Here is a 22,455-nt window from a genome sequence, read left to right as displayed (position 1 = left end):
CCCGGGGAGCTTTGAGGCGTAACTTTCTGTTTCCATAGAACTGGTGGGAAAATGGCGTCGTTGTTTGTACCTTGGGGGCCAATAGGAACAGGGTACAGGCGGGTTCTAAAGAAGTCTGACCAATCCGAGGTCGTCTAAGAGGCCATCCGGGAAAGAGGTAGGGGAGGGGGGGAAAAAGTCTAGGGGAGGGGAGAAAGGAGGGAAGGGGGGGACTTGGGGTGGGGGGGAAGCGATGTTTGCCCGTCAGTCGAGTCCGGAGTGAGGAGCTCGGGCGCCGGAGCGGAGGGAGACTCTTGAGCTTAAGCTTGCCGCCGCCACGGCCACCGCCTGGACCTTTGCCCGGAGGGAGCCGCAGAGGGTCTGTCGCCGCCGTCCTCTGGAGGGCAGAGCGACTGGGGGCCCGGACCTCCAGTCCGGGAGGGATTTTTCGTTGTCCCCCCTCCCCCCAGCGAGGGAGCCCGAGCGGCCGCCAAACAAAGGTACCAGTCGCCGCCGCGGGAGGAGGAGGAGCCGGAGCTTCAGCCTCAGCAACCGCTGGACCCGCCGCCCTTCTTCCCCCATCTCTCCCCCGGGCCTACTGGTTTTGGGGGGGAGCAGGGGAGGGGACCCCAGACGTGCCAGGGTCGGAGCTCGTCTCCCAGGAAGGTAGGGACCTTTTCTGAGGCTTCCGCCGTCTCGTGAGGGGGTCTTTGGGGGAGTCGCTGGGCCCGGCCGAGGTGCCGGGGAGGATCGCCGTGATGGGCTCCGCGGGCGCCCGAATTCGGGGCCTCGGTCTCCGAGGAACTCCCGCCGCCGCCCCCTCCCCCCGCAGTTGCCGAGTCCGAGTCGCCCCCCGGCCTGGCGGCCGCACACTCAGCGCCTTAGCGTCTCTCGGCCGCGGTGGGGGGTGGGGGGGCGGGGGGTTCTGCCCGCCTCCCGGCCCCTCGTCAGGCTCGTCGTCCCCGCGGCCGGCTGCCGTGGGTCCCGCTCCCGCTTGTCGGGTGTCCGCCTCGGAGCGGGACGTGGGCTGAGGCTCTGCGGCGGGTCGGTGCAGCCCGCGGCCCTCCGGCCCGTCCGCCGCCCCCGCCGCGCTCCCCGGGGCCCTGCCCGCGGCCGCTCGGACTCGGGCTGCGCGGCCCCTCGGAGCTGGGAGCGGCCGGGCCGGCGCGGAGGCCCGCGGGCAGGAGGGCGGCCGACCCTGCGCCGGCCCCCGGGCTTGTTGTGAGTTTCTTCTCTGACAGAAATGGCGTCATTGTCGGAGACGGGAAACTCCGTCGGTCCCGACAATGGGGACGGGAAGCTGTCGAGCGGTGTCGGGGGTCGGGTTCGCGGGGATGGCCGGCCCGGAGGGGGCCCCGGATCGGCGTCTGGTGGCTCGGCGGCCGACGCCTCTTTCGGCTCTTTTTCGGGGTGCGGGCTGCGCCCCGGTTTCCTCCGCCTCCGCCAGTGCAGAGGGGTGCCGGTGGTGTTGACGGTGTGTCTTTTGTTTCTCCTCCAGGTGCAGGTGAAGCTGGTGTTTTCGAGGGGATCGCGGCCCCAGGATCATCATGAAGGTAAGATCGCTTCCAGAAAACGAGCCTCGGGGGCCGGAGAATCCAGGAAGTTGGGGGGTTTGGTCGGGGTCGGTGAGGGGCCTCCGAGGTTTGCCTAGGAAGGTGTGAGTGGTGGCTTGGGGCCCGAGCTCGTCGCCGGAGACGATGGGGGTAGCTGGTGTGGATCTCGGTGGGCTTTTCTGTGGAGTTGGAGCCAGTTATAGGATATCTCGCTGAGGATTTTTTTTCCCCATATAGAACTTGTCTTTTTGCGGGGAGTGGTAGGAATAACTGCGTAAATTTAAGTGCTTTAAAAGCAGGTCAAGTAATCTGACTCTAGAAACTGAGCTGTATTGTGGTTCTATCGGTTACACTGATGAAAGAACATCTCATTTATCGTGTGAACAGTACGGTGAATTTTCAGCAGAAAACTTATTTGATTAGTATAATCAAATATAATCTCAATTGAAAGATTTTTCAAGAAAATGTTGGTGATCTTTAAACAACTCAGAGATAGCAGTTGTTCCTTGTATTTCAGGAGATTTAGGATTATATGTTGTTTTTCTCCACTAATCCATTTGGTCTCTAAGTTATCAGAATCTCTATTGCATTGTGATAAAACCGACGTGGAAAACCGATGGCCAGGTTCCTCTTAAATGTAAACATGTTAACTGAATGGAGGATATTGTCTAAAAAGTACAGTTTGCTTAAATGGTGTAAGAAATTAGTCATAAAAGTACAGGTTGTTTTTTCACTTTAGAGAATATGTAATTGAATGCTGTTGTATTTTTTAACGCACTTTAGGATGAAAAGCCTTAGGTATCTGAAATGTCTAGATTCAACTGGTGGAACTTAGAGACTAGTAGATATTTTTTCATCCATTACAAATTCACAAGTGCCTGAAAAGAGTAGAGGGTGTTCACAAGGATAGGAATGCAACAGTTAGCATGTTAAAATGTGAATGTCATCTACTTTTGACAGTTCCTTTGAATTATTTTTTAAAAATTTACTTCTCTTCAGAATCAGGACCACTTTCATAGTATTTAATAGTACTACGTCCAAATTAAGATTTGCAATACTTGTGTTTATGGTAGAAAGTGAGAGCTGTGGCTGCTTATATATTTGTCAGCTCTACAAAGTAATTAAACAGTCCAGTTTTTTTGTTTGGTTTTAGATTTTTTTCTTCTTGAGTTTGGGGTGGTATAAACTACTTGAAACAGTTTATATCTGCTGAATTACTATTTCACCATCATGTAAATGAGAAAACAATCAGTGATGTTTCAGAAATGAATCCCTTTTGTTAATCACAGATGTTAGCTACACCTTCTGTGACCTGTATGAATCAGTGACAAGTAAATATATTAGGAGAAACTATATATCATCTTTGGTGTTGGACAGCAGTTTCTTAAGTGTTGGGTTGAATAATGTATAATAAGTTCAGAAGCTGAATAATGCAGGATTTAGTTTGGGATAAATGTTGTAATCTGTCACAGTTTCCAATGTAGTGCCTGGCACATCTAGGGCACTCTGTTAATGTTTGGTTAAAATAAATGTAGTAAGTTGAAGATTCTTTAGATTTTAGATTTTCTTTCCTTTTCTCTCTTCCTTTCATTTCCTTTTTTTTTTTCTCAATTTATCTGTTTGAAAAAAATGAAAGTTCGTTGGAAACTTCAGCCTTGAAAGTTTCATAGTATTAGGCAAATGCAAATTTTGGGGTATCATTTTAGAACTACTCATTTTAAGGGCTCAGCATTTCCATTATTACTGGCTTATAAAAAGAAGTTATTGGTAACGTTAAAAGCAAAGAATTGTTAAAGTAATCTTCTAATTTTATAAAGGAAGAACTTCTGTTATTGTCAGTATGGTAAGTCTTCTCTTGGGGAATCTACTAGTAGTAATCAGAAGTCCTAAAAACTTAGCTTCTTGCTTTCAACTTAATTTTTTATGTTGTAAAAGTTGAGAGGCTGCCCATGAGTGATATTTCACTTTAACAAATTGCAGTTCAAAAAGTATGTAGTATTGATAGTATTAGGCTTAGATTTTCTTTTTTTGTGTGTGTTCCCAGTTTCTATATTGTAATGTGACAGCTGAGCTGTAGAAGGATTTATGCCAATTATCTGATCTTACCAAACTGATTTGTACTTTGTAGCATGATTTTAAGTTTGTATTATCTGTGGTACTAGTCACAAATTTAGATTTTATTAAGTGGCGGTGTATTGAGGTAATTGAAAAAGTGTGTAGGAATACACTTTTTTGCTTGCTGCTTTAAAGTCCCCAAACAAGGAAAAATATATGTATCATTTTAAGTACTGTATGTTTTAGAATCAGTTTTCCTGTAAGAATTTATTTAAATAAAGTCCCTTTACTGATTATTCTACTTCGTGGTATTTCTTCCCAGTGTGTTTTTGAGAAATATGACTGTAACAGGAAAGCAGTTTTGTGCTTTAACGTAAATCATGTTGTTGGTGTTATGTTAGGTTTATTTTTCATACTTTTGATAAGCCTTTCAATGTCACTGATAACACATTATCAGGAAATGATTATTGAAATTTATAAATGATTCTAAGAATTATGTCAGACACATTTCCTACTTTTTTTCTAAAAATTTTTTTTTTTTGCTATTACATCGTGCTTGTTATTAACACCTCATTACACTGCAGTAAATTTTCAAGTGGAAATGGGCTGGATAGAGTAGAAATTTCAGAATCTTTAGGGGATAAGTGATTTAGATGGTCGTACTTAGGATCTGGGAGATGGGCTTTTTCAAATGTACCATTCTCTCCTCAGTAATCACAGCCTGAGATCACATAAAAACAATGGATTGATTACAGGTGCCTTTTTTGATATCCTTTGCTTGTGTGAGTGTTCTCAGTCCCTCTCCCCTTCCTCCCCCCACCTTCCTTTTCCCTTCCTTCTCTTGGGCTCTTTCTCTCCCGTCTTCTTTCCCTTCCACCTTTCCTTCCTCTCTTCCTTTTTCTTTCCTCCCTCCCTCTCCCTTTCTCCCTTTCTTTCTCCCTCCCCCCCTTTTATAAATCATTAATTTAACAATAACACCTTCCATGTGTCAGGCAGTGTGGCGTGAAGGTAAATATGCTCTCAGAGGTGCTGTCAAGGAGCTCACAATTTAGTTGAAGACACAAAAATAAACCAAACAGTGCATATTGAATTATAAGAGTATTTTTTTGCAATATGCAGTATTTGTGATAAGAGCAATGGGAGGACAGAAGAGGACACATAAAACAGAGAGCCATGGAAAGTTCTCTGGTGGAACTGGCATCTAAGCTGAGTTAAAGCTTTTGCTAGGCAAGAAGAGTAGAAAAGAGTGTTTCAAAGAGGGAAAAACATGCAGGAAAGTAGAGGAAAAATACAAGATGATGTGTCTGGAAACTGTAAGTAGTTCACTATGGCTGAATTAACTTAAAGTGTGATGTATTTCGGTTGGGAATAGGAAAGCAATGATGGGAGATGAAGGTAAGTTAGGGAGTTGAAAATTTTCGGAAAAGCTACATGGAACCGCTGAAGGTAAAAATACTGGGTTTGTACTGTAAAGAGATCACTTTGGTAGTATTATAGTGAATACATCAAAAGGGAGATCTGAATGGAAAGTCTGGAGGTTCCAGGTGTTAAGTCAGAGTGAGAAATGAATAAGGACCTGAACTAATTCGATGGGAGTGGAACAGAGGGAATAGATCTGAGATATCTAGGAAGTAGAATACAAGACTAGTAACTCACCCTGGGGTAGGCGGAAGATGGAGGTTTCTGTCTTGGGGCGTGAGAGAGATGTTATCATCATTTGAATCATGTTGTCACTGGAGTAACATGAATCAAGGTTTTGAGTATTTAAGGGAACTGTAGGAGGTCCACATCCAAGTGGACTTACTAATTAAGAGGTAAGAGTAAGCGGGTAGAATGAAGAGAAATCAGAGACTTGGTTAAAACAGTGTGAATGTTAACCTATAGTTAACATTTATAATATTTCAAGGGATTTAGACCCATAATATGGCAAATGTTATTTTGTGCTATAAATTTGCAGTCTTTTTGATGAAAAGGTGATTTTGTAAAATACCAACTTGTTTGCTGTCCAAATTTCTAGTCCTTTGCTTATTGTAATTTTAAAAAGTATGCTAGAGGAATACATATTACACTGGAGAATGTTTTTGCTAACTTAGTTTGTAAATTCAGTCACTGAAGAGATATTGTGTGCCTTCTTTGTACCAGACATGGTTGTAGGTATTGAGGATACAGCAGTAAACACAATAAGAATTCTTACCCTTGTGGAGTTTACTGTCTGCAGTTGACCCTTGAACTGCACTTATATGTGGATTTTTGATAAATCATATATGTAGTATAAATGTATTTTCTGTTTCTTATGATCTTAATTTTTTCTCTTTTCTAGCTTTATTGTAAGAATATAGTATAAACTATATGTAACATACAAAATATGTATTAATTGACTTTTTATATTACTGGTAAGGCTTTTGGTTAATATTGGACTATTAGTAGTTAAGTTCGGGGGGAGTCAGAAGTTATACATGGATTTTCCACTGAATGGGGGTAATGGCGCCCCTAACCCTTACGCTGTTCAAGGGTCAACTGTATTAGGATAGACAGACACCAAACCAGAAAAAAAAAAGTGGTAACTGCTTTGAAGGGAAATGGAGCAGAATCAGGATAAGAGGGTAGAGTGACCAAGAGTGTTGCTTTAGATTAGATTGTTTGACCTTTATGTGTTTAAGGAACAGGGAGGTGGCCTTTAGGGCTGAAGTGGAAAGGAGATGAGGCTTGAGAGGTCACAGGGCCAGAACAATGTAGGGCCTTGTAGGCCATGGTAAGGACTTAGAGCAAAATCTGAGTGTGCTAGGAAGTCGTTGAAGAGTCCTAAGCAAGAGAGTGAAGTGATTGTGTAGAGAATAGACTGCAGGGGAGCAAGAGCGGAAGTAGGGAGATGAGTTGCAAGGCAGTTCTGGGGCGAGATGGTGGTGGACCAGGTGTGGGAAATGGTCGTGTTGAAGGTGGGGATATAGAACTCTGATGGGTGGGGTGTGAGGGCGAGGTTCTGCTTGCTGCTGCTTACAGATGACTAACCTTCCCATCTCTAGCCCCTTTTTTGCTGTGGTGAGTTGGTGGATGGGATTCTTGGAACTGAGTGTGAGCAAGAAGTGGTTCCCAACTCTCAGCCTTCCCCTACCGGTGAGCGGTGAACATTGAGCTGAGCAGTCCTTTCTGGTTTTGTTTCTGAATTTTAGGAAATGAGGTAAAATTCACCCTTTAAAGTATACAATTCAGTATTTCTTAGTCTTTTCACAAGATTGTGTATCCATCACTAGTCTTAACTCCAGAACATTTTCATCTTCCCCCAAAGAGCTCTCTCTTCCCTTTATCCCTCCCCTGGCAATCACTAATCTACTTTCTCTCTCTAAGAATTTGCCTATTCTGGACATTTCCTAACAGTGGACTCATAACAATCTGTGGCCTTTTGTGTCTGACTTCTTTTACTTAGCATAATATTATTAAGGTTCATTCATTTTGTAGCATATGTGAGTATTTCTTCCTTTTTATTGCTAAATAATATTCCATTTTCTGGATACACATTTTGTGAATCCATTTATTAGTTCTTGGACTGGATTATTTCTGTGTTTTGCCTATTATAAATAATGCTGCTGTGAACATTTGTTTACAAGCTTTTGTGTGAACATATATTTTCAATTTTGGCGGTGGTCCCAGGAGTGGACCTTTTAGTTTTCAGGGTGGTAATACTACCTGTGGTAATCCTGTTGAGAGCTGAGTGTTTGACTTCAGGTGTTTTGTGTTGTGGCAGATGGCCACCAAGAAGTTAGACATTTTAAGAATTCTCTCCGGACTTCCCTGGAGGTCCAGTGGTTGACTCCACACTTCCACTGAAGGGGACACGGGTTTGATCCCTGGTTGGGGCACTAAGATCCCACGTCCCGCACGATGCAGCCAAGAAGAAACAAAGAATTCACTTAACATTTATTAAACACTTATGTGCTAGTCTCTGATCTAGCTGTTTAGAATACATCAGTGAGCAAGACAGGTAGAAAGTCCTGGCCATGTGGATTTTACCTTTTAAGGTGTGGTGGGGGGCAGACCAATAAGAATAAAAACATAGTAAATTATCTAATTTGTTAGGTGGTTAGCAGTAGGGAAATAAGAGGGGAGCTTGCTAAGGGGGATAGGGAATGTGGGGTGGGCAGGTTGTAGCACTAAGTAAGGTGGTCAGGTAGGCTTTATCGAGAAGACGTTTGTGCATGTACTTGCTGGAAGGATGTAAGGGAGAGAGTCATGTGGCCTCAAAGGCAGCTGAACATGTTCGGTGATCTGCACAGAGGCCAGGGTGGCTGGAGTGGAAGAAGGAGGGAAGAGATTGGGAGTGGATGGGGTCAGACAGGAAAAGGGGGACGCAGGCTGGGGGTGGAGCAAATCAGATCGCATCACCTAGGACCTTGAAGGCCTTTGTGAGGATTCTGGCTTTCTCTCTGATAGAAATAGGGAGCAGTTGTGGGTTTGAAAGAGTGGCAGATTTTCATTATATTTTTAAAGGTTCACTGACTGCTGAGTTAAAAACAGGCTGTAGGCAAGTCTACGAGATAGAAGCTGACCAGGTAAGAAACTGTAGTGATAACGGATGGTGGCTGCCACAGTGAGGGAGGTGTGGAGTGGTCAGATTCTAGATGTGGTTTGAAGGTAGAGCCAAAAGGAGTTCTTGTTAGATTGAATGTAGAGGAAAGGCAAGGAGGATACCAAGATGTTTTGGCTGAATAACTGGGAAACTGGGATTTTATAGTGAAGTTAGGGCTGCATAAGTTTTGAAACTAAACAATTTATATTTAGTAAATTTATAGAATATATATTTGTGAAAAATGCTGACTGATACATTGCTCTGTGAAATGTGCTAAATATAAACAAAATATGGATACTCTATATAGTGGGCTCTTGAAGAACACAGGTTTGAACTGCTTGTGTCCACTAATACAAGAGTTTTTTTCAATGAATGCTATGGTCATACTACACAGTGTGTGGTTGGCTGAATCTGAGAATGTGGAACTGCACATACAGAAGGTGGACTGTAAAGTTATACCAGGATTTTCAGCTGCGCCCCTAACTCCGGTGTTGTTCAGCAGTCAACTGTATTAGGTTTTTAGTAACAGACATTTAAAAGCATTGCAGACTTTCATTCTTAATGAATTGTTTACACACAGGACTGCTGCTGCCTTCATTTTGGTGTCACAGAACAAGGATGGTTCTATGTTCACGAGACACATGCACTAGTATTCTGTGTAAGCTGACACCCACAGTCATCTGCAGGTCAAAAAGGCTCAGACTCTTTTTGATATTTAAATGTTGCAGATTCTAGAAGGGGTGGATTTTGATAAGGCATATACTGCGAGTAGAATTATTTAAAATCTGTGTTGGCTACCTAAGTGCAAAACACCACTTTTAGCTTGTAACTTAATTTGAATATGAGACAAAAGAAAATATTAAAAAACCAAATGTGTCACTATTTCTTTCACTTGGGCCTTCTTTAAATTTAGTGGACATTGAATGAAACATGAGCCATAAATAATGAGCTTTTGTTCCCAAGATGATTGAAATATTTTCATTTAATTACTTTACATCAAAATAAAACAGTGTATTTGTTACCTCTTAAACCACTAATCAGTATGTTTAATTTAATTTTAGAAGTGCTTTTGTTATAAAAATTATTACATTTCTGCTCTTTCAGGAGTGCAAGAAATTGTGATATTCACGTTTTCCATGGAAGATAATGTGTTTCTAGAAATCTGATAATTTTCATACCAAAATTGGAGACAGCATTCAAGTTTGGGGAGGAAAAATGAGTTTAAAAAAGTATGTAAACAGTTTACCAAAAAATAATAGATCTGCTAGGGTCGGTTTACAGAGACAGAGAAACCAAACTTCATGTTCATCTTATATATTTACAGTCATGTTTTAGGCTGGTTAATAGGACTAAGGGACAAAATAAAAGAGGCAGAAAAGAAAGTTTTAAAACAACACTTGTCTTACGCTCAGAATAACATCTAACTGTAACTAGATATACCTAGTTTTAGGACAGTTGGAGATTAAGTATACAATTATACATTATTCTGCCTACTGTGTCTTTCCAGCCTAACATTGGTGCTGGCAGTCAGGTGGTAGAGAGGCTGATTCTCTGGACCATTATTATGATTTGAAGGAAGAAAATCTTTACAGAAAATAATGTATCACCTTTAAGTTCTACATTTAGCTGTCAAGAGAATAATTATGTACATAGTCTTTTATTATTAAAATGTGTCAAATTACAGTCCATTTGGGACAATGGGATGGATACTACATAGATTTTTCTTATATAAGCCATTTTTTTCTGATTAATAGATGAAATTTTCACAATGTGACTGCACTCTAGGATATCTAAAGTCTTATGTCGAGGTTTTGACAAGTAACAGACTGCTGTCTCCTAATTTGATAATCTTGCAGGGCCTTATTGCTTATGAGAGCATAGTCATTGATAGCTGTTTAGTAAGTTTCATTTAAAGTCACACTTATTTTTTTTATAAATTTATTTTATTTATTTATTTATTGGCTGTGTTGAGTCTTCGTTGCTGCACATGGGGTTTCTCTAGTTGCAAGCGGGGGCTACTCTTCATTGTGGTGCGGGGGCGTCTCATTGTAGTGGCTTCTCTTGTTGCGGAGCATGGAGTCTAGGCGCGTGGGCTTCAATAGTTGCGGCACACAGGCTCAATAGTTGTGGTGCACAGGCTTAGTTGCTCCGTGGCATGTGGAATCTTTCCAGAGCAGGGCTCGAACCTGTGTCTCCTACATTGGCAGACGAATTCTTAACCACTGCGCCACCAGGGAAGTCCTAAAGTCACACTGATTTTTTATCATTTTCTTTAATAGCAGAAATGAAGATTATAAACTGTCAAACCTTTGGTCAAATGGCATTTAAAGAAAAACCCCCCTTATACTGATAGTAAAAGTTATACTTGAAAATGACTGTAAAAACCTTTGTTTAGTTACAGTACCCAGTTAGTAGTGTAGTTTAGTGATTAAGAGTGTATGGCTTGGAAAGAGAGAGGTCTTATTCCCAGTCCTGTCTTTCTGTGTTCTTTACTTGGCTGTTGAAGTTTGGGTGAAGTTTGTTTGTTTGTTTGTTTATTTTAGAGTGTACAATTTGGTGTTTTTTTTCTTATTAGTAATTATATATGGCAATCCCAAACTCCCAATTCATTCCCCCCCAACCCTCCCCGTGAAGTTATTTATTTTTGAAATGAAAGTAAACATCAGTTTCATTTTTTGCAAAGTAGGGTAATAGTAGTTACAAGGTTGTGTGTGTACTACATGAAATAATGTTTACGCTGTGCTTGGCATTGTTCTGAGCAGTCAGTAAGTGGTGGTTGCATTATTCTGGTAAAAGCGTGTCACTTCTTTTATAAATGGATAGAGAGGATTCTTTCATCAAAAATGCTTGGGATTGAATTGGGACTCTCATGCTTACCAAGTTGTGGGCAGTTTTCTTAAACTTGTCTAAGATGAGGAATGATGGTAGTACTTACGTTATGGGGCTGTTGGAGTGACTAAGTGTAATAACAGGACCTACTTCATAGTAAGTTCTTACTAAATTGTAGATATTATTATTAGTTCATGGAAAGAATGTGTAAACTCTTGTGACTTTAAATAGGCTTTTGGGGTGATATAGTGATTCTAGTCTCTTTTAAAGGTTGATTTGGAAGTTGGGGAAGAAGTTACAATTTTGTGATTAAGATTAAAGCCTGTTATTGCTGTCTTTATGAAATCCTTAAAAACAGACTGTTCAATGGAAGGTGAAAACCAGATTTCTTTATTCCAAGAACTCTTTGCTCCCATTTCAAACCTTTATTTATCCTAGCCCTTCCCGATGCAGAAGCTTCTCTTAGTAAATACAATACTTGTCCTCTCTTCTAATTTGCTGCTGGCTTGCCCAGATGGGATTCTTACAAGGGAAAAGTAAATTTTACTTCCAAGCCTAGAGAGTTGTTACTGGATTAGGTGAGCCACTGGAGATCTTCATTTTCTAAATAGGCATCCACCTCCAGCCTTGCTTATGTGGGGAAATTTTTTTCTTCTCGCGATCAGATCATTGTTCTGATGTGGCAGTTAGTCACCTGGAGCTGCTCTAGCGTGGGGAGCCTATGGGGGTGGGGCGAATGAGTGCTGGGGCCCTGCCAAGCCTGAGTCTCTACTCGAGAGTAAAAGGAAGACCGGATAGGCTTGATGACAGAGAGCTACTATTGCTGTCAAAGTTTAAATGAGGCGGCCTGGCTTACGCCTATTTGGGAGTTTTTAAAAAATTTAGCTTTTTATATTTTCAGTTCTATCTTGGTAAGTATATCTCATCCGAGGTCCTGTTTCAATTTTTTATCTGAATATCCTTGTTGAAACTTGTTCAGTATTTTCCTTTTCTTTTTTTTGGCTGCGCCCCTCGGCTTGCGGGATCTTAGTTCCCCGACCAGGGATTGAACCTGGGCCCCCTGCATTGGAAGCGTGGAGTTCTAACCACTGGACTGCCAGGGAATTCCCATGTTCAGTGATTTTTTAAAAAAGTTGTTCAGTGTCAGAGGTCTCTTGACACTTAGTAGGTCACCTAATTTTGCTCTGTCCCAACTTGGAGAAATACTTTTCTAAGCTAGTTCTATTTCTAGCAAAATTAAAGAAGTTTTTTTTTTTTTAATAGTAAAAGCAGTAGTTTGCTGTAAATATTAAAAATTACAGAAATGTAATGTATACAGTGAATAGTAAAAGTCATTACCTTCCCCAGTCTCGCTTCCTATTGGCAACTTGATTTAAAAGTTTGGGGTATATTCTTCCATACCTTTCTCTTTGCACACATAAATTTATATATGAGTATTTTTTGATATGTTTGGTTTTACAAAAATGGGCTTATACTGTACATGTTGTTCTGTGGCTGTTTCTACATCTTTCTAAATCAGTGTATAACAGATCTATGTCATTCCTTCTTGATGCCTTCAGCAAGATTTTATTTGCATTCAGTATGCTATTTTCTCTGCCACCAAGTGGTTTATTTAGGGCAACACTGTTTCTTTAGCTTTACCTTATGGCAGATATGTATAGGCCTCTCTTAGCAGTTTTCAGCATTCAGTAGGTGTTCAGTAAGTGTTATTAATGTATTTGAATATCTAGTGCCACTAGGTGGTGAATGGTGCCAGTCATCTGTAACATTTACAGTAGTCTCTCATAAACCTATGGATTATTATTACAGCTACTATTAACGAAATCTGATTGCATAAGATTGCTTTTAAAAGGTAAGCCGTGGGAGGTAGCGAGGGAGCATACGGTGCTGTATGGCTGCTTCTAAAGAAGCTAATGTTGTTCTTGGGATCCTTAGTAGCATTTATTAGAAAGGTTAATTTGGGACAGACCACTGTAGGCAGTGACCCCAGCAGATGCTTAGAGTCAGAATATGTGGTTTGTGAAGGATTTTTTAACACTACTGTTAGGTTTTTAAATGGCACATATGTTTGTAAAGTTTCATAATCATTAGTTATTTCTTATAACATCCCTTTGAGGCAGGTCAGCAGCATTTTTCCTTTATTATGGTTGGAGAAGCAGATGCAAAGATGTTGAGTGATTTGCCTAAAGGCACACATTAAACTGATTTGGAATCTGTTCTCCTGTTAGTAAACTGAACTGTGCTGCTTCTCTGCTTCTTGTGAGTGAGTAATAAAGGCATTGCCATTTAGTGACCTTTATGGAACAGTAAGTATAGTTTAGAAACCTTTTCCCTACTTTGATTGAAAGGAACAGTTTTAAAGCTAGAATTTATTTGCATTATGGTATTAAATATTTTAGGGAAGTTTGTCCTATTCTTTTAAAAAAAGAGAAGGAATTATATGAAAATATATTAAAATGAACTACAGTGGACTTAGTTTTCCTGGGAGAAACCTATACTAGCTTGAAAATTAGTATTGTAAATTAGAGGAAAACAGTACAAGACTTTCAAGATGTTTTTAAAGTAGGAGAAAAATGAGTTGTCAGGTTATATTTCCACAAGTAATTTTGAGTTGAAACACTGTGGCTGTGGGTTTAGACCCCAACTGTTCTGCCATGTGACAACATGGACTGTTATCTAGACTAAAAAACTATCTACAGTCTTGGTGGCATTCCTTAAGTTATAAGTTCACTTGTCTGAAACAGTCTCTATTTACTTGTTATGACTTGATTCTATCATTCCATAAGTTGCTGTCGTATTTTAAAAGAATATTTTAAAATTCAGGATTAATTCCTGTGTAATTTTTTTTTTAAAGTCAAGAAACTGTAAGAGTATACAGGTTGAATTTTGAGGCATTGAATGGGACACAGGCTTTTATAAACAAGTCATTGCTAAATTTTACTGCTTACTACCTGTGTTCTTTACAAAACTGGCAAATTCTTGCAGATTGGTGACAGATTTAGGCTGAATTTGTTTCGTATTGCTGTTGTAACAAGTTGCCACATATTAGTGCCTTAAAACAGCACGAACTTTTTATTTTACAGTTCTGGATGTCAGAAGTCTGAAATGGGTCTCACTGAATTGAATTCCTTGTGCGGGCTCTAAGGGAGAATGTTCCTTGCCTTTTCCAGCCTCTGGAAGCTGTACATATTCCGTTGCTTGTGTTCTCTCTTCTGTCTTCAAAGCCTACAGCTTAGTATCTTCAAATCTCTCTGGCTTTGACGCTACCTTTTCTGCCTCCCTCTTTCATTTCTGTTAGGACCCTTGTGGTTTCATTGGGCCCATCCAAATAATCCAGTATAATCTTCCCATTTCAACATCGGTTGATTATTAGTAACCTTAATTCCACGTGCAACCTTAGTTCCCCCTTGCTATTTAACAACAATTTCACAGATTCTGGGGATTAGGATACAGACATCTTTGGGGAGGCTATTACTCTGCCTACCACAGACTCTTTAGTTCAGCAAAATCTATTTAACCTTTTAGGCTTTTCTGTCAAATGAGATTAATGTTTACTATTTACCACAAAGGAATTCTATGAAAATGGAAATTATATGCCCATGCATAGAATACACTCAGAAATGTTAACTGACGCTTTCTGGTTGATTTTGTGTGTTAGGTGGATGCTTGGGGACAGGTAGTCTCCAAAGTAACCAGTGAGTGGGCTTGGTAAACTCCAGTCTGAATACCTGGAATTAAGCTTGGCCTCTGGAAGTAGAACAAGATGTCAGTCACTCACACACTTTCTAGAGAATGAGGCTTCACTACTGTTGTTCACTTTTCATATGACTCTTATAAAGGCGGGGTTTTGTTTTAGAATTCAGCTTTTCCAGACCTTTGCGTGTTGAGGATAGTGATAATTTATAGCATAGCATTGAAGAAAATAGATTAATGCTCAACCATAATTTGTTTTACAGTTTGAGTCTGTTTTAGTCTCAAAGATACAACATATTTTTTAAGCAGCAGGCTTTTCTACTTATTAGGATTTTTCAAAGAACTACTGTGACAGTAATTAATGGAGAGGCCTTGAGTAATTGCAGTTTTAAATCTCAATTGCTTATGATTGATTGTTTGGTATGTGCCAAGTTGGTATTCCTTTTTGAAGTTAAACTTGGGGAATTGCTATATTTAATGTTACCATTTCCTAATTTTTCTTTGAGTCTTTCAGCTCTCAAAACTGTGGTGCTGTGAGGCAAGATTCACAGAGTGAAGTGATAGTGGGAATGGCTGTTAGAAAATGCTGACAAAGGGAATTTTAGGGGTTAAAATTTGAGTTATGTAGCTCTAGAATAAATTTAGCAAAGCATTTCTGCGTGATCATTCACTGGGTTATCTTGTAGTTATTACAGATGGAAAGAGAAGTCCACTAATTCTGTCTTATTACAGACCTGTTTCAAGTAAGTAACTGATTGAAGTTTTCTCAGTTCTGTGGTTGCGAAAAATTGTTTTTTTCTACGTTGCATTATCATGTATTTCTTTGCATACATAACTGTTGATTGAATATGGTTAAAGTTAGAATGTGTCTAAAGATTGAGTTGTAACCAGTCATTTGGTTTTTGTAATGTGACAGGATCTTCTGACTCTGATTCTAACCCTTCTCTCCTTTGTTCTATCACTATAACCGTACATATTTCTAGCAGTGCCCCTGTAACACTCTAATGACAGGCAGAGTAAGTATTGGACAACTATTTATTTTCATACATGCATCAGTACAGATTAAGTTCACAAAGAGTTCTGTCTGCCTGGAGTTGTAAATTTATGTTCTGAACGTTTATTTTACATATATCAAATATTTTGCCTAGTGTTTCTTAGAATGTAGATATATGAAATGAATGATTTAAGTTTGATAGTACGTATAGTACTGTATTCAAATTATCTAACTTCTAAAAAATTAGATCTCAGTACCTCATTTTAATGGAGGTAATGAATTCATGCACCATCCTTCACTGTCAGACTTCATCCCAGGTGTCTTAGAAGCAAAAGAGCATGTGTTTCAGGCTGTGCTATTGTTTGCCTCATCACCCTGATGGTAGAGAAGTAGTGGAATGGAGTTGTTAGGTTTAAATCCTGCTCTGCCCCTTAACTAGTTGTAGGACCTCAGGCAGTTATGGAAAATGGGGTGAATATTTATTCCAGATACCTCATACATTTAAAACTGTCAGGGACTCTCAAGACTTCTGCTGGTCCTAAAAGAAGCCTTAGAATCCTTTCCAAAGTAATGCTTTAGGCAGCTGCCACTCATGGATAAGAATTATGAATTCAAACTGGTATGGGCCAGCCCCCTCGCCTGACTCATAATCCAGTGTTCCTTTCCATTATATCACAGAGAACTGCTCTGCTTCTAAACCAGTGCCAGAATTCAGATCTCCTCAAATGGCAAGGTTAAATAGTGATAGGCAAAAAATCTTTTTTGTATGAGAAAATAAATTCCTTGATGTATTAGTGTCTGGTGTTAATTTTTGACCAAGGCTGAACTCTCAGGATTTGTTATTGTTATTAGGATATTAAACTTTTGGATAATTCTAAAAACACAGTTTATCCCCTAGAAAAACACTAAAAGCTTCTTACGTATGTGAACTTGGATTAGGTTCTAGGCTTTAAAATGGCTCTAGAAAGTACAATGAGAGACTTATAAGACTGCAGTTTTTTAAAGGCTTGTGCCTTTTTTTTTTTTTTTAAGACTGCAGTTTTTAATGAATGAAATGCCACTGTGTATGGATAGAAGCCAGCTTTAACAATATGATTTAGTTCCCCGTCTCCATGCCCCTCCAGTTATAACTTAAATTGCCTTGATTGCATCTTAGTTGTGATTAAGTATTGATGAGACAAATATTAGGGTCCTAATTAAGCACAATGAAGATCTCAAATAAAGTGAAGCAGTATATTACCTAAGTAACCAGTCTGCTAAACAAATATTTAACGATTCTAGTGGATAGGCACGGTGACTGTTTAGAATGCAGGTATAATTTATATATGTGTTTACTATGATGTAGTAATTGGCTTTTTTTTTAATTAAAATTATTTATTTATTTATTGGCTGCATTGGGCCTTTATTCTTATGTGTGAGCTTTCTTTAGTTGCGGCGAGTGGCAGCAGCTCTTCATTGCTGTGCGAGGCCTTCTCATTGTGGTGACTTCTCTTGTGGAGCAAGCGCTCTAGGTGCACGGGCTTCAGTAGTTGTGGCCCACAGGCTCAATAGTTGTGGCGCACGGCCTCAGTTGCTCCGTGGCATGTGGGATCTTTCTGGAGCAGGGTTGGAACCCCTGTCCCCTGCATTGGTAGGCGGATTCTTAACCACTGTGCCACCTAGGGAGTCCATACTTGGCTTTTAGATTAATATAAATATATTATTTGAAACAAAGTTTTTTTAATTTTTGGAAAATTGAATGATATTCAAATCTGGGCACTCAATAAAAGTAGATGGTTAGTTAGAGATGAATACATGCTGGTGATACACAGCTTTAAAACTTTATTTTGGAAATTTAAAACATACTAAAATTAAGTTCAGTTAATTTTCCCATAGTTATCACCTAGCTTTAGCTTTTATTCACATTTTTTCATTCTTCTTTTATCAGTTTTACTCTGCTGCTCCTTCTCCCCCTCCCCCTCACCATGCAGCATTTTAAAGCAAATTCCATGTATCATTTCACTGATATCTTTATCTAAAACATAAGCACAAGCTATTGTCACAACTAATAATATTAACAGTTCCCTAATGCTGTCATATCCTATCGTTAGAAATGTTCAGATTTCTGTCTCTAAAATGTTGATTGGATTATTTACATTAGGATCCAAATAAAGTCCTCATGTTGCAATTGAAAGATGTCTCTTAAGTCCAGTCTTTTATACTATAAAGTCCCTCCCTTTTCATGCTATTTATTTGATGAAGGAACCATGTCATTTAACCTGTAGAATTTCCCACATTCTGTGTTTGGCTTATTGCATGTTTTTGATTTTGTTTAACCCCTGAAATTCCTGTAAGCTGTTAATTAGTACTAGAGGCTTTTTTAGTGAGCATTTTTTATAAGGAGGTGCTACATTCTTTCTACTACATATCATGAGGAGGCAGGTAATGCTAGGTTGATTCAGTGGTTTTAGGTGTTGTCAGCCTTATCTGTCTGTTATAAAGTTCCTATCAACTTTTTCTCAGTGATTTTAGTTCCTGCTAATGATTCTTGCTTGATCCATTGTATAAGGATTGCAAAATGGTTTTCTAATTATATCATTCCTACTACATTTGTGAGTTGAAATTCTTCTGTATTTAGTGACTGCAGCACAGAATGCAGGATAAATGCGTCATTACTTTCCCCCTCACTTTGCTGGTTTTTAGAATATGTAATGGGTTGGTGCTCTAGGAATGTCCTAAAATGACCAATGAAGTGTTTTTGCTTTTAGTTTTTTAGTATCATGGATTTTTATGCATTCTTTATGTCTTTATCCATTGTGGTTGCTGTTTAGATACTTTAATTGCCTCATCTTTGGCCATTTGGAGTCCCTTCAAATGGATTCCTGTGTTCTTTTGAATGTGATCCCATTAGGTTGTTTTTTTTTTTTTTTAAATACATCTTTATCAGAGTATAATTGCTTTACAATGCCATTAGTTTTTGATAAATTCCTTACTTTCTGGCACAAGAAGTCTCAGGTTCATCTTGTACATTTCTTGCCCCAAACCTTGAATCAGAGATTTCTTCAAGGAGCCCTGGTTTCCTCAAGTGGGAAATGGTTTTTAGAATTCACAATCAGGGTGTTAGGAGTATTAATTGCTACTGGTTTCATTATTTTGCTTCTAGGTTTTTGGGGTTTTTTTTAGTGTTTAGACCCAGGAAGTAAGATTGTTTTTTGTTTGTTTTTAAAGAGAAAAATAAATGATAACTTTATACTACTTCCAATTCCCATTAAAAAAATTAGTTTTGATTTAACTTATGTTTGTGTCTTTTTTTATGCTAAAAATCTTTTATGCTGAAAATATTCCTAAGAATGTTAGCATATATTACATGTAACATATATACATTTTGAAATAATAATACCAGTCTTTTATTAGTCATAAGACTAATTAATGCAGTTTAAGATTCCTTCATATTTCTTTTGTCCTTAGGCTATATCCCACTAGGGATATAAGAACAGAATACATATTTTAAATTGGCTTGAAATAATTGTTCCTATGTGCTTATCCTACCAACTTGATAAACAGGTCATTTACTTCACGTTGCTTTTAATTTTTAGGGATTACTCTGATTTTTCCTTATTTTTTTGATGTAAAATATTTACATTGTTTCAAAATGCTGGGGGGTATTTTTTCAAGTGATGCTACTGGTTGGATAATGATGTCATTTATCCCATATTCTATCACTAAGTAAAGAAATGAAGTATTATTTTACTCTATGTTTTAAAATTTAATTTATGCTCGTGTAAGTCTTTAAGGTTCTAATTTAAAAGTCCAGTATAAGTTTTCCAAGTCACCAGATGGTTGCTAGATGGCAGTAAATAGTTATTTATATATTGATTTTTTAGAATTTAAATTTACTGAATTTTGGAAATATTGCATGTCATTAGAAGGCAGAGGATATATAATTGCTCAAAAGTTGTGATTGTGATATCTGCAGATAATCAAGAAACAATTTCACCCCTTCCCCCCAGTTAACAACTGTTTAAAAATGTCTTGCAGGCTGATGTATCGAAATTATGACATAGAGTCAAACTTCCAGATTATGTGGCTCAAATTTGCCAGACTAAGCACTTTTCTTTTGGAGGAGAAAGGAGTCTTTTCCTAAAAGTTTTTTGTATGTATAATTTTGCTAAATGCCTAGCTACCATGGAAATAGATGTTAAAATCAGCTCTTGAGTAGGTAGGTGGTGACAAAACTGGCTGTACTGCTGTACTGGGTTGCTAGACTTTATTTGGCCCTATCTTCCTCTCATCCTTCCTCTTTGTTTTTTCAGTATCTGTGCTTTTTAGAATATTCTATATGTTGATTTACCTAAGTTTGGGCAATGGTTTGGCTTTGCTTACATTTGTACTGTGTAGATAAGTAAGATATTTTGCCTCACGGGTTGTTGAATTGGCTTTTTTGTTTTGTTTTTTAAATCAATTCTTGATGGTTTAATATAGTTAAGAGGAATAGACTGGTATATTGACTGTCTTTTTTTCTTTTTTTGTTAAAATAGCTTTATAGAAGTAGGCACCATAATTGTTAATGCTTCTTGGCAAAGGTCTAGAAGAACCTGTATCAAGTTGTTAATAGTGATTGTCTCTAGAGGGTGGGAGTATAGAAAGTGTTTAGTGTCTATTTTGTGCTGTTATAATCCTTGATTTTTTTTATTGGCGTGCACTGCTTTATTAACTATAAAAATTTTCTACTCCTGGGCTTCCCTGGTGGCGCAGTGGTTTAGAATCTGCCTGCCAGTGCAGGGGTCACGGGTTCAAGCCCTGGTCTGGGAAGATCCCACATGCCTCGGAGCTACTAAGCCTGTGTGCCACAACTACTGAGCCTGCGCTGTAGAGCCTGCAAACCACAACTACTGAATCTATGTGCCACAACTACTGAAGCCTCTCTGCCTGGAGCCCATGCTCTGCAGTGAGCAGCCAGTGCTCTGCAACTAGAGAAAGGCCGAGCACAGCAAGGAAGACCCAACACAGCCAATAACTAACTAACTAACTAACTAACTAACTAAATTTATTTATTTAAAAAAAGAAGAAAATTTTCCACTTGTAAAAATTTTAGTGATCAGTAATTCATATGTAGAAAAATCTTAAGGGAGGAAAAGTGGAAATTCTCTGTTATTGTATATATATGTATTTTTGGCCTTGACTCTGACATTTAATTGTGTGATGTTGATTCTTAGTTACTGTATTTAGATACCAAGGATAACACTACCTGTGTGATAGTGTTGTTACGAGATTAAATGGGATAATGTTACAAAAGCATAATGCCTGGCATGTGCTGAGTGAGCAGTGGCGTCTTTGTAGATGCCCTATAGGTCTTGAAAGGCGGTAGTATAGCTGTATAGATACGGGGAGTGTGCTGTGGAATCTTAGAAGAGCTTTGTCTTCATTTGAGCTTACAATCTTCCCTTGGAGCTTCTACTTCAACTTTTCTTCCCTGTAAATACATTCGCAAAGGACTCATTTCCAGTTTTTCTGCCCAGCAGAGACTTTGCCGTCTACCTTGTATAGGTATATAAATTTATTTTGCTCAGTAAAAATTTAAAAAGTCAGAATTCAAGTTTTACATGTATCCTTGATGAATTTACTTCCTCAATCTCAAACTGGGTCATGTGATTTTAAAAAAGTTTTTTGTGTGTTTCTTCCAGATACCACTGTAGATATAACTTGGAAATTTTGGAATTTTCAAGAGCTTTTATTGATACATAAATCAGCAGCATTAGAAATGACTGTGTGAAACTGGAACTGTTCCCGGAACGTTCAGGATACAGGTTTTTGTAGGCATATGCAACACTTCACAAAAGCAGACTCATGAGGACAGTCAGGATGATTACAAGATTATATCATATATAATATGTAATGAAATGCAGAAGCATACAGCTTACATTAGGGGACATATCCATATTGCTGAAGTCTAAATATCCATTTTTTTAATTTAATTTTTCAAGTGGTTAAGACACTTACATGGCTGAAAAGATTTTTAAAAAATACATAAAGAAATATAGTAAAAAGCCTTTCATCCCACTTTTTCCCTCCATCTTTTAAAATTGCCTTTTTTCTGCATAGATAACCACCATTGTTTCTCATGTATCATTCCAGTGTTGCTTATGCATAGAAAAGCAAACACAGATTTGCCACCTTATTTCTCTTTTTTGCCTTCATTTTTTAAATCATACATACTGTTCTGCACTTTTCAGTTTTGTCACTTAGCACATCTGGGAAATGTTTCTATACCAGTGCATGGAAAATGCCCTCATTTGTGTGTTCCTTTAACAGCTTTAAAAAAAATTTATTTATTTATTTATCGGTTGCTTTGGGTCTTCGTTGCTGCTCTTGGGCTTTCTCTCTTCGTTGCTGTGCACGGGCTCCTCATTGCAGTGGCTTCTCTTGTTCTGGAGCTCGGGCTCTAGGCACGTGGGCTTCAGAAGTTGTAGCTCACAGGCTCTAGACCGCAGGCTCAGTAATTGTGGTGCACAGGCTTGTTGCTCCGCGGCACGTGGGATCTTCCCAGACCAGGGATCAAACCCGTGTCCCCTGATTGGCAGGCGGATTCTTAACCACTGTGCCATTAGGGAAGTCCCCTAACAGCTTTTTTGAGGTATAATTTTTATATTACCATTCTTTTTATTGTTTTATTTTTTATTTCATTTTATTGTTTTATAAACTTATTTATTTGTTTCATTGGTTGTGTTGGGTCTTTTTTGCTGTGCCTGGGCTTTCTTTAGTTGTGGTGAGTGGGGGCTACTCTTCGTTGTGATGCGCGGGCTCCTCAT

At 39.1% G+C, this 22,455-nt stretch overlaps 1 protein-coding gene across 7 annotated transcripts in view; it reads left to right on the top strand.

The window, feature by feature from the left end:
* Positions 1-226: 226 nt before the first annotated feature.
* The window catches only part of ARID4B (AT-rich interaction domain 4B), a 131,794-nt gene continuing 109,565 nt past the window's right edge, over positions 227-22,455 (top strand). For 6 of the 7 annotated variants that reach the window (XM_057735549.1, XM_057735548.1, XM_057735547.1 and 3 more), the window contains exons 1-2: positions 342-479; positions 1,478-1,532. In XM_057735549.1, the coding sequence (XP_057591532.1) occupies positions 1,527-1,532 (6 nt within the window). In that variant the 5' untranslated portion in view covers positions 342-479; positions 1,478-1,526. Of the gene's footprint in view, positions 646-1,477; positions 1,533-22,455 lie in introns of all 7 variants that reach the window. The other variant, XM_057735546.1, reaches the window with a different exon arrangement.

Source organism: Hippopotamus amphibius, chromosome 5 (assembly GCF_030028045.1).
Source record: "Hippopotamus amphibius kiboko isolate mHipAmp2 chromosome 5, mHipAmp2.hap2, whole genome shotgun sequence".
NCBI lineage: Eukaryota > Metazoa > Chordata > Mammalia > Artiodactyla > Hippopotamidae > Hippopotamus > Hippopotamus amphibius.
The sequence above is the reverse complement of the archived record's forward strand: the minus strand, read 5'-3'. Positions and strand labels throughout refer to the sequence as shown.